The sequence below is a fragment of the Pristis pectinata genome, chromosome 43 (genome assembly GCF_009764475.1).
Source record: "Pristis pectinata isolate sPriPec2 chromosome 43, sPriPec2.1.pri, whole genome shotgun sequence".
NCBI classification, from domain to species: domain Eukaryota; kingdom Metazoa; phylum Chordata; class Chondrichthyes; order Rhinopristiformes; family Pristidae; genus Pristis; species Pristis pectinata.
In genome coordinates, this window is record NC_067446.1 from 3,785,096 (window position 1) to 3,809,069 (window position 23,974).

General features: G+C 56.3%; 1 protein-coding gene across 17 annotated transcripts in view; it reads right to left on the bottom strand.

Annotated features, from left to right (window-relative positions):
- Positions 1-23,974, bottom strand: part of LOC127566545 (methyl-CpG-binding domain protein 1-like) — a 112,994-nt gene that overhangs the window by 33,964 nt on the left and 55,056 nt on the right. For 13 of the 17 annotated variants that reach the window (XM_052008958.1, XM_052008953.1, XM_052008944.1 and 10 more), the window contains exons 4-12: positions 15,560-15,692; positions 14,751-14,865; positions 14,075-14,259; positions 8,781-8,869; positions 4,518-4,558; positions 3,061-3,189; positions 1,176-1,226; positions 580-690; positions 8-79 (exon numbers count right to left, since the gene is read on the bottom strand). In XM_052008958.1, coding sequence (XP_051864918.1) covers positions 8-79; positions 580-690; positions 1,176-1,226; positions 3,061-3,189; positions 4,518-4,558; positions 8,781-8,869; positions 14,075-14,259; positions 14,751-14,865; positions 15,560-15,669 — 903 coding nt within the window. In that variant the 5' untranslated portion in view covers positions 15,670-15,692. The remainder of the gene's footprint in view (positions 1-7; positions 80-579; positions 691-1,175; positions 1,227-3,060; positions 3,190-4,517; positions 4,559-8,780; positions 8,870-14,074; positions 14,260-14,750; positions 14,866-15,559; positions 15,693-23,974) is intronic. The other 4 variants (XM_052008957.1, XM_052008954.1, XM_052008949.1 and 1 more) reach the window with 1 other exon arrangement.

The window sequence follows — 23,974 nt, forward strand, 5'->3', positions numbered from 1 at the left end:
TTCATACCAAGGATCCCGAGTGGGAGATTTTCCTCACCGGAGGTTTCTTCTCCAGTTGCTGGTGAGATGGGATCTTTTTCTGTGGAATAAACGAAGAACGAGGCAGCCTGTTAGCCCTCAGCTCACAGTCCCCGAACCTCAGTCACGATACGCTAGATAAGGCCCACATTCTCCTGTCGGAGCGTGGACTAGGGGAGACTTTACACCACACAGGGGGACTGTCAATGGTCTCAACGCGCCCCCCCACCTCCCGCACCGTCCCGTCACACACTCCCGGGGTCAGACACAGGGTGAAGCTCCCTCCGCACCGTCCCATCACACACTCCCGGGGTCAGACACAGGGTGAGGCTCCCTCTATACCGTCCCATCACACACTCCCAGGGTCAGACACAGGGTGAAGCTCCCTCCGCACCGTCCCGTCACACACTCCCGGGGTCAGACACAGGGTGAAGCTCCCTCCGCACCGTCCCATCACACTCCCGGGGTCAGACACAGGGTGAGGCTCCCTCTATACCGTCCCATCACACACTCCCAGGGTCAGACACAGGGTGAAGCTCCTTCCACACGGGTGGTACTTGCCGTTGGGACTTTGCACTGGGCACCAGCCTTGTCTTCAGACGTGACGTCTGCCGGGGCTGCTTTGTGCGTCACTGCCTTCTTCGTCCCACGGAGGGGCGACTTTATCTTTTTCTGAGCAAGAAGTGAAGTTCAATTATTAATTGAAGGCTGCAGTCACGCAGACCACGCTTCAATGTAGCAGGACAGAACGCACTGGCCCTCCCACTGCACGGCGCTCCCTCCTCACCGCCCCTCCCGCGGCACTCCCTCCTCACCGCCCCTCCCTCACAGCACGAGGCTCTCTCCACAGGTGGAGGGAGCAGGGTCCGGTGAACCTCGGCACAGGGGCGAGGAGTTGGGGTGACAGCCCCACGACCCAAATTGAAGCAGGACTGGGTGAAGCCCCACCTAGCTGACCAGCTGGCAGGCGCGCACCAAGGCGCAGGCAGGTACGCTGAAAAATACAACTGCCCACGCCGGCGTGTGCATTCCCACGCATACACGTGCGGCCAGGGAGCCACTAGGGCGGGCACGCAAGCAGGTGCACACGGGCAAGCACACTGAAACACGAGAGAGCACCCACACCGAAACATATGCGAGCGAGCGTGCACACGCACCTTTGGTTCCCCTGATGATCTCCTGCAGAGTGCCTCTGCCTTTAGCTCCTTCTGCAGAGAGACAATACATGAGTAAACACACACACACACACAAACACACACATAGATATATATATATATATATATATATATATATATATATATATAGATATATATATATACACAGCTACATAGGTCCTGGGGTTGGGGGATGGGTCCCGGGGTGAGGGACGGGGGGCTCCCGGGGTTGGGGGAGGGGTCCTGGGATTGAGGGAGGGGTCTTGGGGTTGGGAGAGGGGTACTGGGGTTGGGGGAGGGGTCCTGTGATTGGGGAGGGGTCCTGGGGTTGGGGGAGGAGTCCTGGGGTTGAGGGAGGGGTCCCGGGGTTGAGGGATGGGTCGCGGGGTTGGGGAAAGGGAAGGGTCCCAGGATTGGGGGAGGGATCCCGGGGTGGGGGAGGGGAGGGGATGGGGTCATGGGTTGAGGGAGGGGGAGTGGATGGGATGATGTTGGGTTGGCAAAAAGGAGGGTCCCAGGATTGGGGGAGGGGTCCTGGGGTTGGGGTAGGGGATGGGGTGATGTTGGGTTGGGGAGGGGAGGGGATGGGGTGATGTTGGGTTGGGGACGGGGAGGGGATGGGGTGATGTGCGGTTGGGGCGGGGAGGGGATGAGGTGATGTTGGGTTGGGGACGGGGAGGGGATGGGGTGATGTTGGGTTGGGGACGGGGAGGGGATGGGGTGATGTTGGGTTGGGGACGGGGAGGGGATGGGGTGATGTTGGGTTGGGGAGGGGAGGGGATGGGGTGATGTTGGGTTGGGGAGGGGAGGGGATGGGGTGATGTTGGGTTGGGGACGGGGAGGGGATGGGGTGATGTTGGGTTGGGGAGGGGAGGGGATGAGGTGGTTGGGTTGGGTTGTGGGAGGGTTGTTGGGTTGATGTTGGGTTGGGGAGGGGAGGGGATGGGGTGATGTTGGGTTGGGGAGGGGAGGGGATGGGGTGATGTTGGGTTGGGGAGGGGAGGGGATGGGGTGATGTTGGGTTGGGGACGGGGAGGGGATGGGGTGATGTTGGGTTGGGGAGGGGAGGGGATGAGGTGATGTTGGGTTGGGGACGGGGAGGGGATGGGGTGATGTTGGGTTGGGGCGGGGAGGGGATGAGGTGATGTTGGGTTGGGGAGGGGAGGGGATGGGGTGATGTTGGGTTGGGGACGGGGAGGGGATGGGGTGATGTTGGGTTGGGGAGGGGAGGGGATGGGGTGATGTTGGGTTGGGGAGGGGAGGGGATGGGGTGATGTTGGGTTGGGGAGGGGAGGGGATGGGGTGATGTTGGGTTGGGGAGGGGAGGGGATGGGGTGATGTTGGGTTGGGGAGGGGAGGGGATGGGGTGATGTTGGGTTGGGGACGGGGAGGGGATGGGGTGATGTTGGGTTGGGTTGGGGGAGGGGATGGGGTGATGTTGGGTTGGGGAGGGGATGGGGTGATGTTGGGTTGGGGAGGGGATGGGGTGATGTTGGGTTGGGGAGGGGAGGGGATGGGGTGATGTTGGGTTGGGGAGGGGAGGGGATGGGGTGATGTTGGGTTGGGGACGGGGAGGGGATGGGGTGATGTTGGGTTGGGGAGGGGATGGGGTGATGTTGGGTTGGGGAGGGGAGGGGATGGGGTGATGTTGGGTTGGGGAGGGGAGGGGATGGGGTGATGTTGGGTTGGGGAGGGGAGGGGATGGGGTGATGTTGGGTTGGGGACGGGGAGGGGATGGGGTGATGTGCGGTTGGGGCGGGGAGGGGATGAGGTGGTTGGGTTGGGTTGGGGGAGGGTTGTTGGGTTGATGTTGGGTTGGGGGGTGGTGGGGAGGGGTTTGCGGGGGGTGGTGGGGAGGGGTAGGGCGCTGGGGGAGGCCGTCCCTCACCAGTCTCTGGCACCGCCTCCGGACGCACTTCCACTTCCGGCCGCTCTCCGAGTTCCTGGCGACGCATCCCCGGCACACGCCGCAGTCCTCGGCCACCGCACACCCCTCACACTCGCCGCAGCCGAAACGCTGGTGGGGGAGAGACAAACAACAGGCAACTTGCAGTCACGTCTCCGTTACAAATCAACCTACAAAAACCCTCATCCTCTGGGGGCGCCAGCAAGTTCGCCGAGGGTCTGGGGTCACATCGAGAGAGACGGTGGTGGGGAGGGTGGGGAGAGTGGGAGAGACGGTGAAAGAGAGACAGAGAGGGAGGGAGAGACGAGGGGGTGAGAGACAGAGACAGAGAGAGGGAGGGAGATAGAGAGAGAGAGACGGAGGGAGAGATGGAGTGAGGAGGAGGGAGAGATGGAGAGACACCACCACGACACAGATGAGACGTTGGGCATTCTGAGCTCACGACATGAGAGGCCGTTCCGCCCATCTGGTCCGTGCTGGTTCACAGAGCAGTCCCACTGATGTCACCTGCTCTCCCTGTGTTCCTACCGACCCCTCACCCACACACTTGGGGTTGGGTGGGTGGGGGGGGGGGAGGCAGGGGAGAAGGATTAACCCACCCACCCCGTCGGGACATGGGGAGGGAACCGGAGCGCCCAGGGGGTACCCACGGGGTCACAGGGAGAGGGTGAAGACTCCACACACACACGCGCGCACACACGCGCACGCACACACATGCGCGCACACTCACATGCGCGCACACTCACATACGCGCACACACACACACGTGCGCGCACACACACACGTGCGCGCACACACACGCGCGTGCACACACACACACACACACACACACACACACACACACACACACACACACACACAGTGGCGGATGTCGGGATTGAACCGGGTCTAGAGCTGAGGCAGCGGCTCTCCCCAAGGACAGCAGACCCCTCCTTCCCCCACTACAGTGGGTGCACTGTCTCCCCCCTCACCCACCCCCTCAGCACCGCTGTCACCTGTGGGTCGGTCCCCCAGAGGAAGAGGATAGCCCGAGAGATCCAGGGAGCCATTGACAGAGGGGGGTGCAGGGGAGGAGGGGGATAACCATCCCTTCGGTGAGTGGGACACAAAAGCCACTGCCCCCCTCCTCCTCTCCCTCCCACTCTCACTCCCCCCTCTCTCTCCCCCCTCACTCTCACACCCCCCCTCCCTCACTCCGCCCCCCTCACTCTCCCCGTCTCTCCCTCTTTCTTCGACTCTTCAGTGAAATATTCCGAGCCACCCCACGTCCTCTACAGAACAGCCAGAACGGAGGTGGGGAGGTGAATGGGGGGTGGGGAGAGGGAACGTGAGGGGCGGGAGGGGAGGCTGGAAGGACTGGAATCACAAGGTTGGTTCGAAAAGCCCAAGATAGCCACGGTGCACGACAGCCGAGCGAGAACAGGGCTCCCCTTCCTTACCTTGTAGTAGTTCAACCTCCTCCCGAGTTCCCGGCGCTTGGCTGAGGTGGGGAAATGTGGAGAAAGGGAGGGTGTGGGGAGAGGGAGGGGAAGGGGGATAGGGGAGAGAGTGGGTGGGAGAGTGGGTAGAGGCATTGGGTGGAGGGAGGGGGAGAGAGGGAGGGGGAGAGAGTGGGTGGAAGGAGAGAGGGAGGGGGCAGAGAGTGGGTGGAGGGAGAGTGGGTGGTGGGAGTGGGTGGGGGGGAGAGACAAACACAGTAGAGTCAGTGCCCTGGGACTGGGTGTGTGCCCACACCGGGCCCGTGCCCTGGGACTGGGTGTGTGCCCACACCGGGCCCGTGCCCTGGGACTGGGATTGTGCCCACACCGGGCCCGTGCCCTGGGACTGGGTGTGTGCCCACACCGGGCCCGTGCCCTGGGACTGGGATTGTGCCCACACCGGGCCCGTGCCCTGGGACTGGGATTGTGCCCACACCGGGCCCGTGCCCTGGGACTGGGATTGTGCCCACACCGGGCCCGTGCCCTGGGACTAGGTGTGTGCCCACACCGGGCCCGTGCCCTGGGACTGGGTGTGTGACGGGGAGGAGGGAGCGCCGCGCTGAGGGAGGTGTGGTGAGGGAGCACCGCACTGAGGGGGGGGCGGGGAGGAGGGAGTGCCGCACAGAGGGAGGGGCGGTGAGGGAGCACTGCAGATGGCTGCGATTACTGCACCTCACGACGCACTCTTCACACGCGAGGGACAGCGAGGGAGGGGCCACAAAACAACACATTTCACGTCATACGTCACTGATCATAAACCTGGTTCTGATGTTCTACCTTGTCAAATCCTAAGCTGCTCTAACCTCTCACGGCCCTTCTCTCTCTCTGGTGCTCTCACCCTCACTCCCACTCAGCCCCGTCTCCTTCCCTTAAAGGAACAGTCCTGACAGGAAAAGTCTCCCTCCCGAAACTCTGCTTGTCTTCTCACAGGCGCCTCCCGACCCGCGGGAGTCTTGCGGTAATCCGGTAACGTTATAGAACATCGAACACTACAGCACAGTACAGGCCCTTCGGCCCACAATGTTGTGTCGACATTTTATCTGGCTCTAAGATCTATCTAACCCTCCCCTCCCACATAGCCCCCCATTTCTCTATCATTCGTGTGTCTATCTAAGAGTCTCTAACGTATCTGCCCCCACAACCTCTGCCGGCAGTGCGTTCCACGCACCCACCACTCTCTGTGTAAAAAAACTTACCCCTGACATCCCCCTTATACCTTTCTTCAATCACCTTAAAATTATGTCCCCTCGTGTTAGCCATTGTCGCCCTGGGGAAAATTCTCTGACTGTCCACTTGATCTATGCCTCTTGTACACCTCTATCAGGTCACCTCTCATTCTCCTTCTCTCCAAAGAGAAAAGCCCTAGTTTGCTCAACCTATCCTCATAAGACTTGCTCTCCAATCCAGGCAACATCCTGGTAAATCTCCTCTGCACCCTCTCTAAAGCTTCCACATCCTTCCTACAATGAGGCGACCAGAACTGAACACAATACTCCAAGTGTGGTCTGACCAGAGCTCTATAGAGCTGCAACATCACCTCGCGGCTCTTGAACTCAATCCCCCGGCTAATGAAGGTGAACACACCACCTGCCTTCTTAACAACCCTATCGACCTGCGCAGCAACCTTGAGGGATCTATGGACATGGACCCCAAGATCCCTCTGTTCCTCCACACTGCCATTAACCTTGTATTCTGCCTTCGAATTCGATCTCCCAAAGTGTATCACTTCACACTTATCGGGTTGAACTCCATTTGCCACTTCTCAGCCCAGCTCTGCATCCTATCGACGTCCTGTTGTAACCTACAGCAACCTTCTACACTATCCACAACACCACCGACCTTTGTATCATCAGCAAACTTACTAACCCAACCTTCTGCATCCTCATCCAAGTCATTTATAAAAAACGTTCCCAGGAGAAGGGAGAGGAATCCTGCGACCAGGGAGGGGGGGAGGGGGACTGCAGCCCTGAAACTGCCAAATGTTTGTAGGGCTCAGAATGACACCCAGCTGCTGGTGAGACGCACTGTGATGCTGGAGGAATTCAGCAGCTCCTACAGGGGTGGGTGAGGGGGTGTGTATGTGTGGCAAAGGTTAAGATCATATGAGGTGTTGGATATGTTCTGGGGGTCTAGGTGTTGGATATGTTCTAGGGGTCTAGGTGTTGGATATGTTCTAGGGCTCTAGGTGTTGGATATGTTCTAGGGATCTAGATGTTGGATATGTTCTAGGGGTCTTGGTGTTGGGTGTGTTCTGGGGGTCTAGGTGTTGGATATGTTCTCGGGGTCTAGGTGTTGGATATGTTCTAGGTGATTGGGCAGCAGTTACGTAGGACACCCTCCGTCACCTTGGGGGCCTTTCAGCTGGCTGCATTCCCTGTTAGGGGTGAGTGGGGGCGGGGGTAGCTCTATCGAGTGCAGTGGTTAGCGTAACGCTATTACAGCGCCAGCGGCCCGGGTTCAGTTCCGGCCGCTGTCTGGAAGGAGTTTGTACGTTCTCCCCGTGTCTGCGTGGGTTTCCTCCGGGTGCTCCCGTTTCCTCCCACGTTCCAGAGACGTACGGGGGTAGAAAGCTGCGGGCGTGCTACATTGGCGCCGGACACTTGCGGGCTACGCCCCAGGAACACTCTACGCAAAAAGACGCATTTCACTGTGTGTTTCGATGTGTGTGCGACTGATAAAAGAAATATCTTATACTTGGGGCTGATGTGAATTAAAGTATTATCTTCTCTTAAACTCGGCGTTGCGGTATTCGGTTTTCTATCCCTTCCCCAAGATCACTCTGTGGGGCAGTCGCCTCCATCGCGATCCAACGGCCAACACCCGTGACCACAGATTTCTGCAAACTCTTACTGAAGCTCAGTAAGAGTTGAGTTGTCCTCTATGGGCCAAAAAGCGAGGGGAGTGGGGGGTAAGTGTGGGCGCTGCAGCCAGGCAAGGGTTAAGAAGGTGTGTGGGCAGAGATGGTTTGCAGTCTGCAGTCATCCCTGCTCCTGCACTGTACAACGAGGAGCTGTGCCCTCAAGGAGCAATGTCCTTGACAGCGTCGTTCCTTGTTGTACAGTACAGGAGCCGAGGTCACCGGGTGTAACAAGAGCAGATAAGGATTGTAAGGCACATACTAACTATTGGAAAATAACTTGACCAACTCTGAGGGATTGTTGGCTATTAACTTGTAGTTTCTATTACTCATTAACACCTGAATGTGATTGGTATTTTCTGTATGCAGATGAGGGATTCGAAGGAGCCCAAGGATTTTAATTGGTCAATACCTGTTTAAGTACACAATTGTTGGTTCGGTGAAAGGGGCTGGATTGTTCTTCTTGTGATGAGATAAGATTTCTTATTTAGTCACATGTACATCGAAACACACAGTGAAGTGCATAGAACATCGAACACTGCAGCACAGTGCAGGCCCTTCGGCCCACGATGTTGTGCCAACATTTTACCCTGCTCTAAGATCTATCTAACCCTTCCCTCCCACATAGCCCCCCATTTCTCTATCATTCATGTGTCTACCTACGAGTCTCCTAAATGTCCCCAATGTATCTGCCCCCACAACCTCTGCCGGCAGTGCGTTCCACGCACCCACCACTCTCTGTGTAAAAAACTTACCCCTGACATTCCCCTTATACCTTCCACCAATCACCTTAAAATTATGCCCCTTCGTGTTAGCCATTGTCGCCTTGGGGAAAAGTCTCTGACTGTCCACTCGATCTATGCCTCTTGTACACCTCTATCAAGTCACCTCTCATCCTCCTGCTCTCCAGAGAGATAAGCCCCAGCTCACTCAACCTATCCTCATAAGACATGCTCTCCAATCCAGGCAGCACCCTGGTAAATCTCCTCTGCACCCTCTCTAAAGCTTCCACATCCTTCCTATAAAGGGGCGACCAGAACTGAACACAATACTCCAAGTGTGGTCTCCCATCCAGACAACATCTTTTGCGTAGAGTGTTCTGGGGGCAGCCCGCAACTGTCCAGCGCCAACAATAGCATGCCCACAACTTCCTAACCCGTACGTCTTTGGAACGTGGGAGGAAACCGGAGCACCCGGAGGAAACCCACGCAAACACGGGGAGAACGTACAGACTCCTTACAGTGACCGGAATTGAACCCGGGTCGCTGGTGCTGTAATAGCGTCACACTGACTGCTACACTGCAAGAGTAAAATAAGGGGTGTGATTGAGAGACGTGTTGACAGAGTCCAAAGGTCGCAATACTTGCCTCTGCACTCGGCGCAATAGAACCGCAGGCGCCTCTTTCTAGGGCCAAACAGCACTCCCGGAACCCACTGCTGACAGCCTTCACAACACCTGCACCGAGAGAGACGAGAGGGAGAGAGAGAGAGTCAGCTCACGCTGTGCCTGTTACACTGGCAGCTACACACCCCCACTCAGGCCACTGGGGAGTTAGTGGTGTGTGGGCTTATTATAGTCACATGTACAGTGAAAAACTTGTCTTGCATACCGTCCGTACACAGTGTATCGAGCTCGTACAAGGTAAACCAATAACAGAGTGCTCTCAAACTATATCATGTTTAAACTTGGAAAAAATTTAGGAGTGGCACTGTCGATCCTTTGCTTAAATTTGAAGATATTTGGAGTCCATTTATTCAGTATTTTCACATGATGTAGATCCCCTTTCAATAACTTTCCAACTTAGAGGAACAGAGTTGACGACATAATATTGCTCTGTTTCTACAGAGAAATTTTAGCCCAGACTTTTTTTTTGAAATTTTTCTGTTTAGTTTAGTTTGATATATTGGTTATAGTTTTTCTTACTGATTTGGGGAGATTTTTTCTTTGTCTTTTATATATATAATAAATCTTTTTCTTTCCTTTCTTTTATATTATATTCATTTATTAAGAGATGGTGGGATCTACAGAATTTTAAAAAATATTTTATTGTTCTTTATGATTATCCATGCCATGACTGTTCTCCTGACCTCTTTGTATTACATGTACAAACATTGATGTTACATATTAATCTGTATTAATTCAAAAACTAATAAAAAGACTTAAGAATAAAGAAAGAATAACTGAATGCAGAATAAAGTGTCACAGTTACAGAGAAAGTGCAGTGCAGGCAGACAATAAGGTGCAAGGGCCACGACGAGGTGGATTGTGAGGTCAAGAGTCCATCTTATCGCGACTTCAGGAATCCATCTTGTCGTACTAGGGGACCATTCAACACTTATAAGCGGGGTAGAAGCTGTCCTTGAGCCTGGTGGGACGTGCTTTCAGGCTCTTGTATCTTCTGTCCGATGGGAGAGGGGGAGAAGAGAGAATGCCCGGGGTGGGCGGGGGTCTCTGATTATGCCGGCTGCCTTCTGAGGCAGCGGGAAGTGTAGACGGAGTCCGCGGAGGGGAGGCTGGTTTCCGTGATGTGTCCGCAACTCTCTGCGGTGTCTCGCGGCCCCGGGCAGAGCAGTTGCCGTACCGAGCCAGGATGCACCCGTATAGGATGCTTTCTGTGGTGCATCGGTAAAAATCGCTGAGGGCGGACGGGGGACGTGCCAGATGTCTTTAGCCTCCTGAGAGGGAGAGGCGCTGGGGGGAGTGAGCAGGAAACATCACGGCTTACTCGGTCTGCACTCCGGGCCTCCCAGCTACAGGAAGGACATCACGAAAGCTGTGTCGACACAGGAGGCTGTGGGCGCTGGCATCCGCTGCAACACACACAGAGCGCTGGGGGAGCTCAGCGGGTCGGGCAGTGCCTGTCAGGGGAGATGGGCGGTGACCGGAGACGCCGACTGTCCACTTCCCTCCGCAGATGCTGCCCGACCCGCCGAGTTCCTCCAGCGGCCGGGATGTCACCGGGACTGGAGGGCTCGAGTTATAAGGAGAGGCCGGACAGGCTGGGACTGTTCTCCCTGGAGCGGAGGAGGCTAGGAGTGACCTGATGGAGGTTTATAACATCACGAGGGGCGTAGATAAGGGGGGGCAGTCACCGTCCCCCCCCCGCAGGGTCGGGGAATCTAAAACTAGAGGGCACAAGTTTGAGGTAAGAGGGGAAAGGTTTAAAGGGGCAAGTTCTTCACCGTGTGTGGAACGAGCTGCCAGAGGAAGTGGGTGAGGTGGGTACATTAACGTTTTGAAGACACTAGGACAGGTACATGGATGGGAAAGGTTTAGAGGGATAGGGGCCAAACGCAGGCAGATGGGAACGAGCTAAGAAGGTACTCTGGGTCGGCACGGACCGGTTGGGCTGAAGGGCCTGTTTCTGTGCTGGGTGACTCTGTGACTCCAACAGTAGCGCCGGTGGGTGACTGCATCTATCAGTTCAGTGACCGATGGTCGTCCAGCACGGGAGACTGGCCCTTCGGCCCACACAGTCTGAGCCGGCCCTCAACCACCCATTTACACCAATTCCCATTTCCCCGACATTTCCAACGACTCCCCCCTCAGACACGCACAAAGACACACACACACACACACACACACACACACACACACACACACACACACACACACAGATACACACACAGACACAAACACAGACACACACAATCACACACAGACACACACACACACACAGCTCTGGAGGTTGGGATCGAATCCGCGTCTCTGGGGCTGTGAGGCAGAGGCTGCACCAATCTGAGTGGGAATACCAGGGAGATTCACTGTGTGAGAGTGCAGGGAAGATGTGGGAATCACTCTCCCGAGGGAGGGAAGGGGAAGCTGGATCCACGCCACGAGGGGGAGGGGGAGAATGGGCGGGAGGAGGTGGCCGTCGATTCCCACTCCAGGCGCGAGGCAGTTGCGTCACAAGAGCCACTGGCGACTTGCTCTTGTGCTCCTTTCCTTCCCCTCCCACCCTGCTCTTCCTGAGTTCATCCTGATACTCTGGCTTGAACAAAACTTCCCTTCTGTGTGACCCCCTGCCACGGACTGAGCAGTCTCCGGCACGGTGGTGCAGGGGCTAGAGCCGCTGCCTTATGGCCCTGGAGACCCGGGTTCAATCCCAACCTCCGCCACTCTGTGTGTGTGTGTGTGTGTGTGTGTGTGTGTGTGTGTGTGTGTCTCTGTGTCTGTGTGTGTGTTTCTGTGTGTGTGTGTGTGTGTGTGTGTCTGTCTGTCTGTCTCTGTCGGTGTGTGTGTGTGTGTGTGTCTCTCCCTCTCTCTGTCGGTGTGTGTGTGTCTCTGTGTTTCTGTGTGTGTGTGTGTGTCTGTCTGTCTGTCTCTGTCGGGGTGTGTGTGTATGTGTCTCTCCCTCTCTCTGTCGGGGTGTGTGTGTGTGTGTGTGTGTGTGTGTGTGTGTGTGTGTGTGTCTCAGTGTATGTGGGTGTGAGAGAGAGTATGTGTGCGGAGTCTGCACCCCGTGGGCCCCCCCACCGGTTCTCAGGTCCCCCCCCCCCACGTCCCAGCGAATGTGCGGGTTCAGTGGGTTCATTGGCATTCCCCCACCCCCAGTGTGTGTGTGTGTGTGTGTGTGTGTGTGTGTGTGTGTGTGTGTGTGTGTGTGTGTGAGGGGGAGAATCTTGCCAGGTGGGGCAGGGTGTGGGGGAGGGGAGGTAGTCAGGGTGTCGGGGTGTGGGGGAAGGGAGATGGGGGCAGGGTGTGGGGGAAGGGTGGGGACAGGGTGGGGGAGGGGAGGGGGTCAGGGTGTTGGGGTATTGGGGGAGGTGGGGACAGGGTGTGGGGGAAGGGTGGGGACAGGGTGGGGGAGGGGAGGGGAGGGGGTCAGGGTGTTGGGGTATTGGGGGAGGTGGGGGCAGGGTGTGGGGGAGGGGATGTGAGACGTGGGGGGGGGGTCAGGGTGTGGGGGCAGGGTGTGGGGGAGGAGATGTGGGGGCAGGGTGTAGGGGAGGGGAGTTGGGGCGGGGGGGGGGGGGGGGGGGGGAGGGCAGGTACAGGCAGCCTCCGGGACCCAGCCGGGGTCGGTGCGGGAACGGGACGGGACCCGAGCCTTCGGAAGGCCGGCCAGCAGTGGGAGAACGGGAGCAGCCGGAACAAGGTCAGAGCGAGGAACTCTGAGTCAAAGCTCTCCTTGTCTCCTCCAAGGATGAAAGCTCTCGACTATTTTTGTTCAAACACTGCGCAGTACTGGCGTCACTGAGGGGATCCAGCTGTGAACAGCATCTGACCTCGGCCACTGGCTGGGGGCGGGGACGAACAATAAGAGAGGATGGTGGGCTGGGAGGGAGAGAGAGAGAGACAGACAGAGAGAAACAGACAGAGAGAGAGAGATTGAGAGAGGGAGAGAGAGAGAGAGAGACAGAGAAAGAGACAGAGAGAGAGATTGAGAGGGAGAGAGAGAGACACACACAGAGAAAGAGACAGACAGAGAGAGAGATTGAGAGAGGGAGAGGGAGAGAGAGAGAGAGGGAGAGAGAGAGAGACAGAGACACAGGCAGAGAGAGTCAGACAGAGAGCGAGAGAGAGAGATTGAGAGAGGGAGAGGGAGAGAGAGACAGAGACAGAGACAGAGAGAGACAGACAGAGAGAGAGAGATTGAGAGAGGGAGAGGGAGAGAGAGAGAGAGAGAGAGAGACAGACAGAGAGACAGACAGAGAGAGTCAGACAGAGAGAGTCAGACAGAGAGAGAGATTGAGAGAGGGAGAGGGAGACAGAGAGAGAGAGAGAGAGGGAGAGAGACAGAGACAGAGACAGACAGACAGAGAGAGTCAGACAGAGAGATTGAGAGAGAGGGAGAGAGAGAGACAGACAGACAGAGACAGAGAGAGAGACAGACAGAGAGAGAGATTGAGAGAGGGAGAGGGGGAGAGAGAGAGAGAGGGAGAGAGAGAGAGAGATGGAGAGAGGGAGAGGGAGAGAGAGAGAGACAGAGACAGAGAGAGAGACAGACAGAGAGAGAGATTGAGAGAGGGAGAGAGAGAGAGAGGGAGAGAGAAAGAGAGACACCCATGCAGACACAGACAGACAGACGTAGATACGGTCCGTGGGACGGGGGAAGACAGTGAGATATATTAAGCACAAGGTTTACAAAGATGTGGGCTGTGTGCAAGGCAGCGATAAGCAGATGCAGAGCTTGCGTGGGTGGAACAGCAGACGAGAAGCCGCTCTGACACACAAAGCACAGATCAGCACAACTCGACAGTTGTAACAAGGTCACCAAATCCCCACAGCAATTAAAGACCAACCAGTGATTAATCCCCCTCCCTCACACCGTCCCTCAGTGACCCCTCTCCCCCAGCGCCCCGTGTCACTGACTGTATCCCCACTGACGTTAATCCCCCTCCCTCACACCGTCCCTCAGTGACCCCTCTCCCCCAGTGCCCCGTGTCACTGACTGTATCCCCCTCCCTCACACCGTCCCTCAGTGACCCCTCTCCCCCAGTGCCGTGTCACTGACGTTAATCCCCCTCCCTCACACCGTCCCTCAGTGACCCCTCTCCCCCAGTGCCGTGTCACTGACTGTATCCCCACTGACGTTAATCCCCCTCCCTCACACCGTCCCTCAGTGACCCCTCTCCCCCTGCCTCTGCCGGTGGTGGGACACCCCACCCGACCCCTGCTCCCCTGCCGGACCCCTCCCCTCCCGCCCCGTGCACTCACGCAATCAACGTGTCCAGGGGCTCTGCGGACAAGCCCTCCGCCTCGCTGACCTTCTCGGCCTTGGGGTGTGCGGGGCTGAGGGTTGTGGGGGCCTTGGCCTTCTTCCTGGGGGTGTGGCAGTGGTCCCGCTGCTCCTCGTCCACCTCGCAGGACGACGTGCTGAGCCTCTTCACTGACCTCCGGATCTGTGGAGGGGGTGGTGGTGCGGGGTGGCGGAGGACAGAGTCACTGTGGTGCCCGGCATCTGTGGGGGTGGGGGGGAGGGGAGGGGAGGTGAGTGGGGAGGGATGAAGGGGTGGGGAGGTGAGGGGGACGTGAAGGGGGAGGGGAGGGGTGAGGAGGAGGGAGGTGAGGGGAGGGGTGGAGAGGGAGCGCAGCACCATGGGAGGGTCGGAGAGAGGGGAACGGGGGTGAGGAGGGGGGGTGGAGGGGAGGGGAGCGCCGCCCCGCAGGAGCGTAGGTGGGGAGGGGGAGGGGCGGTGAGGGAGGGGTGAGGAGAGGAGGGAGTGCCATGCCGCGGGAGGGTATGTGAGGGGGGAAGGGGTGTGAGGGGGGAGCGCCGCGCCGCGGGAGGGGCGGTGAGGGGTGGGAGCATCACCGGACAGCTGGTCTAGGTGAACATGGATACTGACTACCCCCCCACCTCCCCCCCAGCCCTAGAACCTCACCCCCTCACCTTGGCGTCCGGGGGCAGGATGATGCCCTTCTTGAAGTCGAAGTAGGTGAGATCCAGCGCGTCCCCAAAGTACTTGACCAGCTCCACCTTGCTCCGAAATCGCTCTGCGGTGGGACTGAAGACATCGCAGAGTTACACCGGGCCGCCCCAGTGCGGAGCCAGTCCCAGCGCAGAGCTCCTGTCCCAGCGTGGAGCCTCGTCCCAGCACGGAGCCCGCCCCAGCAAAGAGCCAGCCCCAGCACGGAGCCCCCGCCCTAGCACAGCCCCCCCAGCGTGGAGCCAGCCCCAGTGCAGAGCTCCTGTCCCAGCGTGGAGCCTTGTCCCAGCACGGAGCCCGCCCCAGCAAAGAGCCAGCCCCAGCATGGAGCCCCCGCCCTAGCGCAGCCCCCCCAGCACGGAGTCAGTCCCAGCGCAGAGCTCCTGTCCCAGCGTGGAGCCTCGTCCCAGCATGGAGCCCGCCCCAGCAAACAGCCAGCCCCAGCACGGAGCCCCCGCCGTAGCGCAGCCCCCCCAGCGTGCAGCCAGCGTCAGTGCGGAGCCCCCCCCCCCGCCAGCACCTGACCCGGTTACCCTGGCGTTAACCGGGACCGACGCCCCAGTGATGAGCATTCCTGACGTTCCAACACCCCCACTGGTAACCAACGCCCCTAACAAGCAGTAACTGTGTTAACCAGCTCTACTGCCCTGGATAACTCTGAGGTGGTGACGCAGGGGTCACCGGCTCCCCCGCCCGCCCCGTTCCCCCCTCCGTGTCCCGGAGCGGCCCTGCGCCATCTCCCCGCGCACCCGGAACGCTGGGGTCCCACTACCTCATGTAGTAGGTGTCCGACTTGCCGATGGTGGCTCCGGAACGGCGATAAACCTCACGGCGTTTCCAGCCGACCGGCAGCACCGGGCAGTCCTCCCAACCCTCCGACATCCTCCACTCTGGTCCGCTCCGCACTGTGGGGCGTGGGAGGGAAGAGGGCAGAGAGAGGATTGGGGAGAGGAGGAGGGGAATGGAGGGGGAGAGGGGAGGGCAGGGGAGGAAGGGGGAGAGCGGGGGGGGGAGAGAGGGGGGAGGGAGGGAAGAAGGGCGGAGGGAGAGAGGAGGGGGGAGGGAAGGGGAGGGGGAGGAATGGAGGAGAGCAGGGAGAGAGATGACATTGAGATGACCAAAGCTCCTCATTGCTGGGACATGCAAGATACCAAGAAGACCAAAGCTCCTCATTGGTGGGACAAGTTCAACCCCTGTATTCCCCGAAGCTTCACCCCACTGTAAGACAAAACGGCCGCAATCCAAATACAAAAGGGAAAATGTGAAAGGATTAACAACGTACAAAGGCACCGCAGGAACTCAGCGGGTTGGGCAGCATCTGTGGAGGGGAATGGATGGTGGAGGGGAACGGTCGACCTGAAACGTCGACTGTGCATTCCCCGCCACAGATGCTGCCCGACCCGCTGAGTTCCTCCAGATCACAGCGCCTGCAGCCTCCCCGTGGCTCCCATGTAGATGGTCGCCGGTGCCACAACTGCCCAGAGTACGAAGGGAGCCCTCGCTGTCAGGCTGACGTAACCAGCACCGCGGGTTTTAGGGAATAGGGTCAGACCCCTCCGCCAACTAAAACGACAGGGCCCGTCCTCCGCCTCAATAAAGGGCTGGTAACTGCGTGAGAACACACGTTAGGGAGGCCATTTGCTGGCTAAAGATTCTGCTTGTGCGCAGCTCTGGTCACGGGAAGGGTGCGGGGGCTTCGGAGAGGGCGCGGAAGAGGTTCACCAGGATGCTGCCTGGATTAGAGAGCGCGAGCTATGAGGAGAGGTTGGACAAGCTTGGGTTGTTTTCTCTGGAGGCTGAGGGGAGACCTGATAGAGGTTAATGAGAGGCACAGATAGTCTTTTTCCCAGCATAGAAATGTCCAATACTAGAGGACGTGCATTTAAGGTGAGAGGGGGGAAAGTTCAAAGGAGATGTGCGGGACAAGTTCTTTTACACAGAGAGTGGTGGGTGCCTGGAATGTGCTGCCAGGGGTGGGGGTGGAGGCCGATATGACAGAGGCTGTTCGATAGACACATGTTTAAGATTTCTTTATTAGTCACATGTACATCGAAACACACAACGAAATGCATCTTTTTGCATAGAGTGTTCTGTGGGGGGGGGGGGGGGGGGGGTGCAGCCCGCAAGTGTCCGGCACCAACACAGCATGCCCACAACTTCCTAACCCGTACGTCTTTCGAATGTGGGAGGAAACCGGAGCACCCGGAGGAAACCCACGCAGACACACAAGGGGGAGAACGTATAAACTCCTTACAGACAGCGGCGGGAATTGAACCCAGGTCACTGGCGCTGTAATAGCGTTACGCTAACCGCTGCACTACCGTGCCTGCTGGAGGGAGATAGATTGTGTGCAGGCAGAAGGGATTTAGTTTAACTCGGCATTGTGTTCAGCACAGACATGGCAGGCCGAAGGGCCTGTTCCTGTGCTGGACCGTTCTAAGTTCTCTGATTCCTGGCCCCTGCAGGTTGTAGCTCTCCCAGTATTAACGTAGAACCACTTGAAGAGGTTCTGGTTCCAGTCCCCCTTTCAGGAGCAAGTTCCAGGCTCACAGTACTGCATACATTTCTGGTCGCCCAGCTATAGGAAGGACGTCATTCAGCTGGTATTGGATTATTATTGTCACTCGTATCGAGGTCCAGTGAAAAACTTGTCTTGCAAACCGTCAGTACAGATCATTACACAGCGCATTGACGTAGTACAGGGTAAAAACAATAACAGAATGCAGAATAAAGTGTCAAGAATCCATCTTATCGTACTAGGGGACCGTTCAATAGTCTTATGACAGCGGGAGAGAAGCCGTCCTTGAGCCTGGTGGCACGTGCTTTCGGGCTTTTGTATCTTCTGCCCGATGGGAGGGGGGAGAAGACAGAATACACAGGAAACAGTGGGGCACTGAAGGATGTAGAGAGGCCTTGGTGTTCAAGTCCACAGTTCCCTGCAAGTGATTACGCGGGTGGAGAGGCTGCTGAGGAAGACACACTTGCATTTCTAAGGGTTGGGACGTGACGTTGCAGGTTTACAAAACACTGGTTAGACCACACTTGGGAGTTCTATGTGCAGTTCTGGTCACCCCACTATAGTGATAAATTGGTTTATTATTGTCACGTGTACCGAGGTCCAGTGAAAAACTTGTTCATACAAATAAATTCATTACACAGTGCATCGAGGTCGTACAAGGGAAAACAATAACAGAATGCAGAATGAAGTGTCAAACTACAGAGAAAGTGCAGTGCAGGCAGACAATAAGGTGCAAGGGCCACGACGAGAGATTGTGAGGTCAAGAGTCCATCTTAACATTCAATAGTCTTATAACAGCGGGGTAGAAGCTGTCCTTGAGCCTGGTGGTACGTGCTTTCAGGCTTTTGTATCTTCTGCCCGATGGGAGGGGGGGAGAAGAGAGAATGTCTGCGGTGGGAGGGTTGATAATGTTTCGGGTGAGAGGGGAGAGATTTAATAGGAACCTGAGGGGCAACTTTTTCACCCAGAGGGTGGTCCGTACGTGGAACGAGCTGCCAGAGGGAGTGGGTGAGGCGGGTACATTAACGACACTTGGACAGGTCCATGGATGGGAAGAGTTTAGAGGGATATGGGCCAAACGCAGGCAAATGGGACCGGCTTGGATGGGAATCCTGTAGATTGGAACTGGAATGGGTTTATTATTGTCACTTGTACCGAGGTCCAGTGAAAAACTTGTCTTGCAAACCGATCGTACAGGTCAATTCATTACACAGTGCAGTTACATTGAGTTAGCACAGAGTGCACTGAGGTAGTGCAGGTAAAAACAATAACAGTACAGAGTAAAGTGTCACAGCTACAGAGAAAGTGCAGTGCAGGCAGACAATAAGGTGCAAAGTCATAACAAGGTAGATTGTGAGGTCAAGGGTTCACCTCATCGTATAAGGGAACCAGGAACCAGGCACGGTAGCGCAGTGGTTAGCGTGACGCTATTACAGCGCCAGAGACCCGGGTTCAATTCCGGCTGCTGTCTGTAAGGAGTTTGTACGTTCTCCCCGTGTCTGCGTGGGTTTCCTCTGGGTGCTCCGGTTTCCTCCCATATTCGAAAGACATACGGGTTAGGAAGTTGCGGTCTGCCCCCCCAGAACACCGAGGTCCAGTGAAAAACTTGTCTCGCACACCATTCGTACAGATCAATTCATTACACAGTGCAGTTCCATTGAGTTAGTACAGAGTGCATTGAGGTAGTACAGGTAAAAACAATAACAGTACAGAGTAAAGTGTCACAGCTACAGAGAAAGTGCAGTGCAAGCAGACAATAAGGTGCATTTCACTGTGTGTTTCGATGTACATGTGACTAATAAAGATATCTTACATCTTAAAGATTCACCGGGACATTCCCGGAACTGGAGGACTCGAGTTATAAGGAAAGGCTGGTACGTTGAGATGGACTCTTGACCTCACAATCTACCTTGTCGTGGCCCTTGCACCTTATTGTCTGCCTGCACTGCACTTTCTCTGTAACTGTGACACTGTATTCTGCGTTCTGTTATTAGTTTCCCTCGATGCACTCATGTGATGAATTGATCTGTACGGACAGCATGCAAAACAAAGTTGTTCACTGTACCTCGGGACGTGTGACAATAATAAACCGATTTACTGTTTTCCCTGGAGCGGAGGAGGCTGAGGGGTGACCTGATGGAGGTTTATAACATCATGAAGGACATAGATAAGGTGGGCGGTCACCGTCTTTCCCCCCCAGGGTCGGGGAGTCTAAAACTAGAGGGCACAGGTTTAAGGTGAGAGGGGAAAAGTTTAAAGGGGCAGGTTTTTCACCCAGAGGGGGGTGGGTGTGTGGAACGAGCTGCTAGAGGAAGTGGGAGAGAGGGGTACAGTTACAGCACTGGGACGGGTCCGGGGATGGGAAAGGTTTAGCAGGATGGGGGCCAAACACGGGCAAATGGGACCAGCTGAGATGGGAATCTTGGTCGGCTGGGACTAGTTGGGCCGAAGGGCCTGTTTCTGTACTGTGTGACTCTGTGAGATCCTCTGAGTGAAGACACTTGCTCCCTTACAGACATCGAGACTTAGGCATGAGAGGCACAGTTGGCGCCATGGGCAGAGCCGCTGTCTCTCGGCTCCGGAGACCTGGGTTCAATCCCGACCTCCGCCTCTGTGTGCCTGTGTGTGTGTGTGTGTGTGTGTGTGTGTGTGTGTGTGTGTGTGTGTGTGTGTGCGCGTGCATGTGTCTGTGTGTCTCTGTGTGAGTGTGTGTGCGTGTGTGTGTGCGCATGTCTCTGTGACTGTGTGTCTCTGAGTGTGTGTCTGCCTCTACGTGTGTGTGTGTGTGTGTGCGTGTGTGTGCGCATGTCTCTGTGACTGTGTGTCTCTGAGTGTGTGTCTGCCTCTACGTGTGTGTGTGTGTGTGTGTGTGTGTGTGTGTGCGTGCGTGCGTGTGAGCTCACTCTCTCCCTGTGACCCCGTGGGTTTCCCACGGGTGCTCCGGTTCCCTCCCACGTCCCAATCGACGTGTGGGGTCGGTGGGATCATCGGCCCCCAGTGGGTGTGGGTGTGGGGTAGAATCTGGGGCGGGGGGCGGGGGGTCAGGGAGGGAGAGTTGGTGGGAATGTGTGTGGGAGGGCAGGGGGAATGAAATAGGATTGGTGTAAGTGGGTGGTCGGGGGTCGGCACGGACTGGGTGGGCCAAAGGGCCTGTCTCCGCGCTCTCACTTCAGCATGTGTCTCCCGGTCGCTGCCCTCTCTGCTGCAGGAAGTGGCTCCTTCCTGTTCACCCGACCGCGTGACCTCGTACACTTCAAATCGGACTTCCCTGCTCTTCCGACGGAGCCTGGGGAGTCGGACAGACTTGGGTTGTTTTCTCCGTAGCGGCAGAGGCCCCCGTCGCCAGAACTCTCCACACCCATTGCACACCCTCCTGTCTCAGAGCAGGATCCCACAGTTCGACAAGGGCAAGGGCTGGTGCCTAACAAGAGCCAGGGACACATTAAACCTTCCACCTTGACACACAAGAGGGACCTTGGGCCCCATCAGCTCCCTGGAAATGGATAGGGCGGGAAAGAAGGCATACAGCGTGCTTGCCTTCATCGGTCGGGGCGCTGAGTATAGAAGCCGGGAAGTCACCATTGCAGCTGTGTCGAACTTCTGGTCAGGAGTATTTGTGCACAGTTCTGGTCAACCCCATTACAGGAAGGATGTGGAGGCTTTGGAGGGGGTGCAGCAGAGGTTCGCCAGGAGGCTGCCTGGATTAGAGGGTGTGAGCTATAGGGAGAGGTCGGACAGACTTGGGTTGTTTTCTCTGGAGCGGCGGAGGCCGAGGGGAGAGGTTTATAAAGAGGCAGATATAGAATAGTCTTTTACCCCAGGAGGGAAATGTCACGGCAGTGCAGCGGTCAGCGTGACGCTATTACAGCGCCAGCAACCCGGGTTCAATTCCCGCCGCTGTCTGTAAGGAGTTTGTACGTTCTCCCAGTGGGTTTCCTCCGGGTGCTCCGGTTTCCTCCCACGTAGGACATAGAAAACCTACAGCACATCCGGGCCCTTCGGCCCACAAAGCTGTGCCGAACATGTCCCTACCCTAGGAATTACTAGGCTTACCCATAGCCCTCTATTTTACTCAGCTCCAAGTACCTATCCAACAGTCTCTTAAAAGACTCTATCATATCCGCCTCCACCACCGTTGCCGGCAGCCCATTCCCCGCACTCACTGCTCTCTGAGTAAAAAAACTTACCCCTGACATCTCCTCTGTACCTACTCCCCAGCACCTTAAACTTGTGTCCTCTTGTGGCCACCATTTCACCCCTGGGGAAAAGCGTCTGACTATCCACCCGATCAAACCCTCTCATCATCTTATACACCTCTATCAGGTCCCCCCTCATCCTCCGTCGCTCCAAGGAGAAAAGGCTGAGTTCCCTCAACCTGTTTTCATAAGACATCAAGGCAGCATCCTTGTAAATCTCCTCTGCACCCTCTCTATGGCTTCCACATCCTTCCTGTAGTGAGGTGACCAGAACTGAGCACAGTACTCCACATTCCAAAGACGTACGGGTTAGGAAGTTGCGGGCGTGCTATGTTGGCGCCGGAGGTGTGGCGACACTTGCAGGCTGCCCCCAGAACACTCCACGCAAAAGAAGACGCATTTCACTGCGTGTTTCGATGTACATCTGACTGACAAGTAAATATCTTATCTTAGAGGGCGTGCATTTAAGGTGAGAGAGGGGAAAGTTCAAAGGAGATGTGCGGGGCAAGTTTTTTTACACAGAGAGCAGTGGGTGCCTGGAATGTGCTGCCAGGGGTGGGGGTGGAGGCAGATACGATAGAGGGGTTTAAGAGGCTGTCAGATGGACGTGGGGGGAGATGGATGGTGTGCAGAATTAAAACCCAAGGAGCAAGCAATATACCGGCAAAAGAAATCAGCTGGTCGAGCAGCATCTGTGGTGACAGAGAGGTGCTCAGCACAGAAGGTGCTTGGTCCACTGAGTTCTGTCTGCTGTCTCTCTTTATACCTCGGGATTCACGGCATGCAGCGGGAAGCGTTCTAACTGGGTGTGGGGCAATCCCAACACAGACCCTTCCTGTAACCCCTGGGTACAGATCTCCCCACCGTCGGGGGACATGTACACGAGGCGACGTCCATCACCGGGGGGACCCCCTCCTCCGTCCCCTCATCACCAGGGGGACCCACCCGCATTGGGCAGGTGGTACAGGAGCCCTGAAGACCCCCACCTCAAGGTTCAACGACAAGTTCTTCACCCCACCGCGCCCCCCCCACCCCCACTGCCATCCGGTTCTCGATCCCACCTGAGAAACCCCAACGCTGCCTCGGACAGCATTTCCCTCAACGTTCTTATGTTTATTCTTGTGTGTACCTGATGTATAATTGATGTTCATTTACACCTATGTTTGTCATGTTTATAACAGAGAGTGCTACTGCTGCAAGAGAGTCATTTTCATGACGTTTGTTCCCTGGGGAGGTATGCCCATGACAGTACACTTGAATGTGAACTTGAACCAACTCCAACTTGTCCAAAGGACTGGTATTACAACGTGCACTGAAGGAGTTAAACTGTACTGCAGACGACACAGGGACCAGGAGAACAGCAGAGAGGAGTGGTTCTTCTCAGCGGGTCAGACAGTAACTGCGGAGAGGGAGAGTTAATGCTTCAGGGTGAGTCATCGGTGTGACACCTTAACAGATTTGCTCTCTCTTTCTCTCTCCCATGTGTGTGTGTTCACTCACAAGGTCACAAGACAAAGGAGCAGAAGTAGGCCATTCGGCCCATCGAGTCTGCTCCATGAGCTAAACTAAACTAATATTCCTACCTAGCCCCAATTCCTGGCCTTTTCTCCATATCCCTGACTAATTAGATACCTATCGAAAACCCCCAATGATCGGGCCTCCACAGCTGTACGTGACAACGGATTCCATAAATCCACAATCCTCTGGCTAAAGAAATTTCCCCACATCTCTGTTCTCAATTGGTACCCTCTAATTCTAAGATTGTGCCCTCTGGTCCTGGACTCACCCACCAAGGGAAACAGCTTAGCCACATCTACTCTGTCCAGTCCTTGCAACGTTCAATATGTTCCCCTCTCATTCTTCTGTACTCCAGAGAGTACAGTCCAAGAGCCGACAAACGCTCCTCGTATGTAAGCCAAATGACGCGCTCTCCAATTGACCTCAACATTGCAGGGTGGCCTCTTGTCTACACTTCCTGCTGCCTCAGTAACGCAGCCTACAACGGCTAACACGAGGGGGCACAATTTTAAGGTGATTGGAGGAAGGTATAAGGGGGATAGATTTTTTTACACAGAGAGTGGTGGGTGCGTGGAACGCACTGCCGGCAGAGGTTGTGGGGGCAGATACATTAGGGACATCTAAGAGACTCTTAGATAGACACATGAATGATAGAGAAATGGGGGGCTATGTGGGAGGGAAGGGTTAGATAGATCTTAGAGCAGGATAAAATGTCGGCACAACATTGTGGGCCGAAGGGCCTGTACTGTGCTGTTATTTTCTACGTTCTATAACCAAAGGCCCCTCCCAATCCCCACATTCTCTTGTCCTCCCCCCTCCCGTCGGGCGGAAGATACAAAAGCCTGAAAGCACGTACCACCAGGCTCAAGGACGGCTTCTATTGAAAGACTATTGAACTGTCCCCTAGGACAATAAGATGGACCCTTGACCTCACAATCTACCTCGTCGTGGCTCT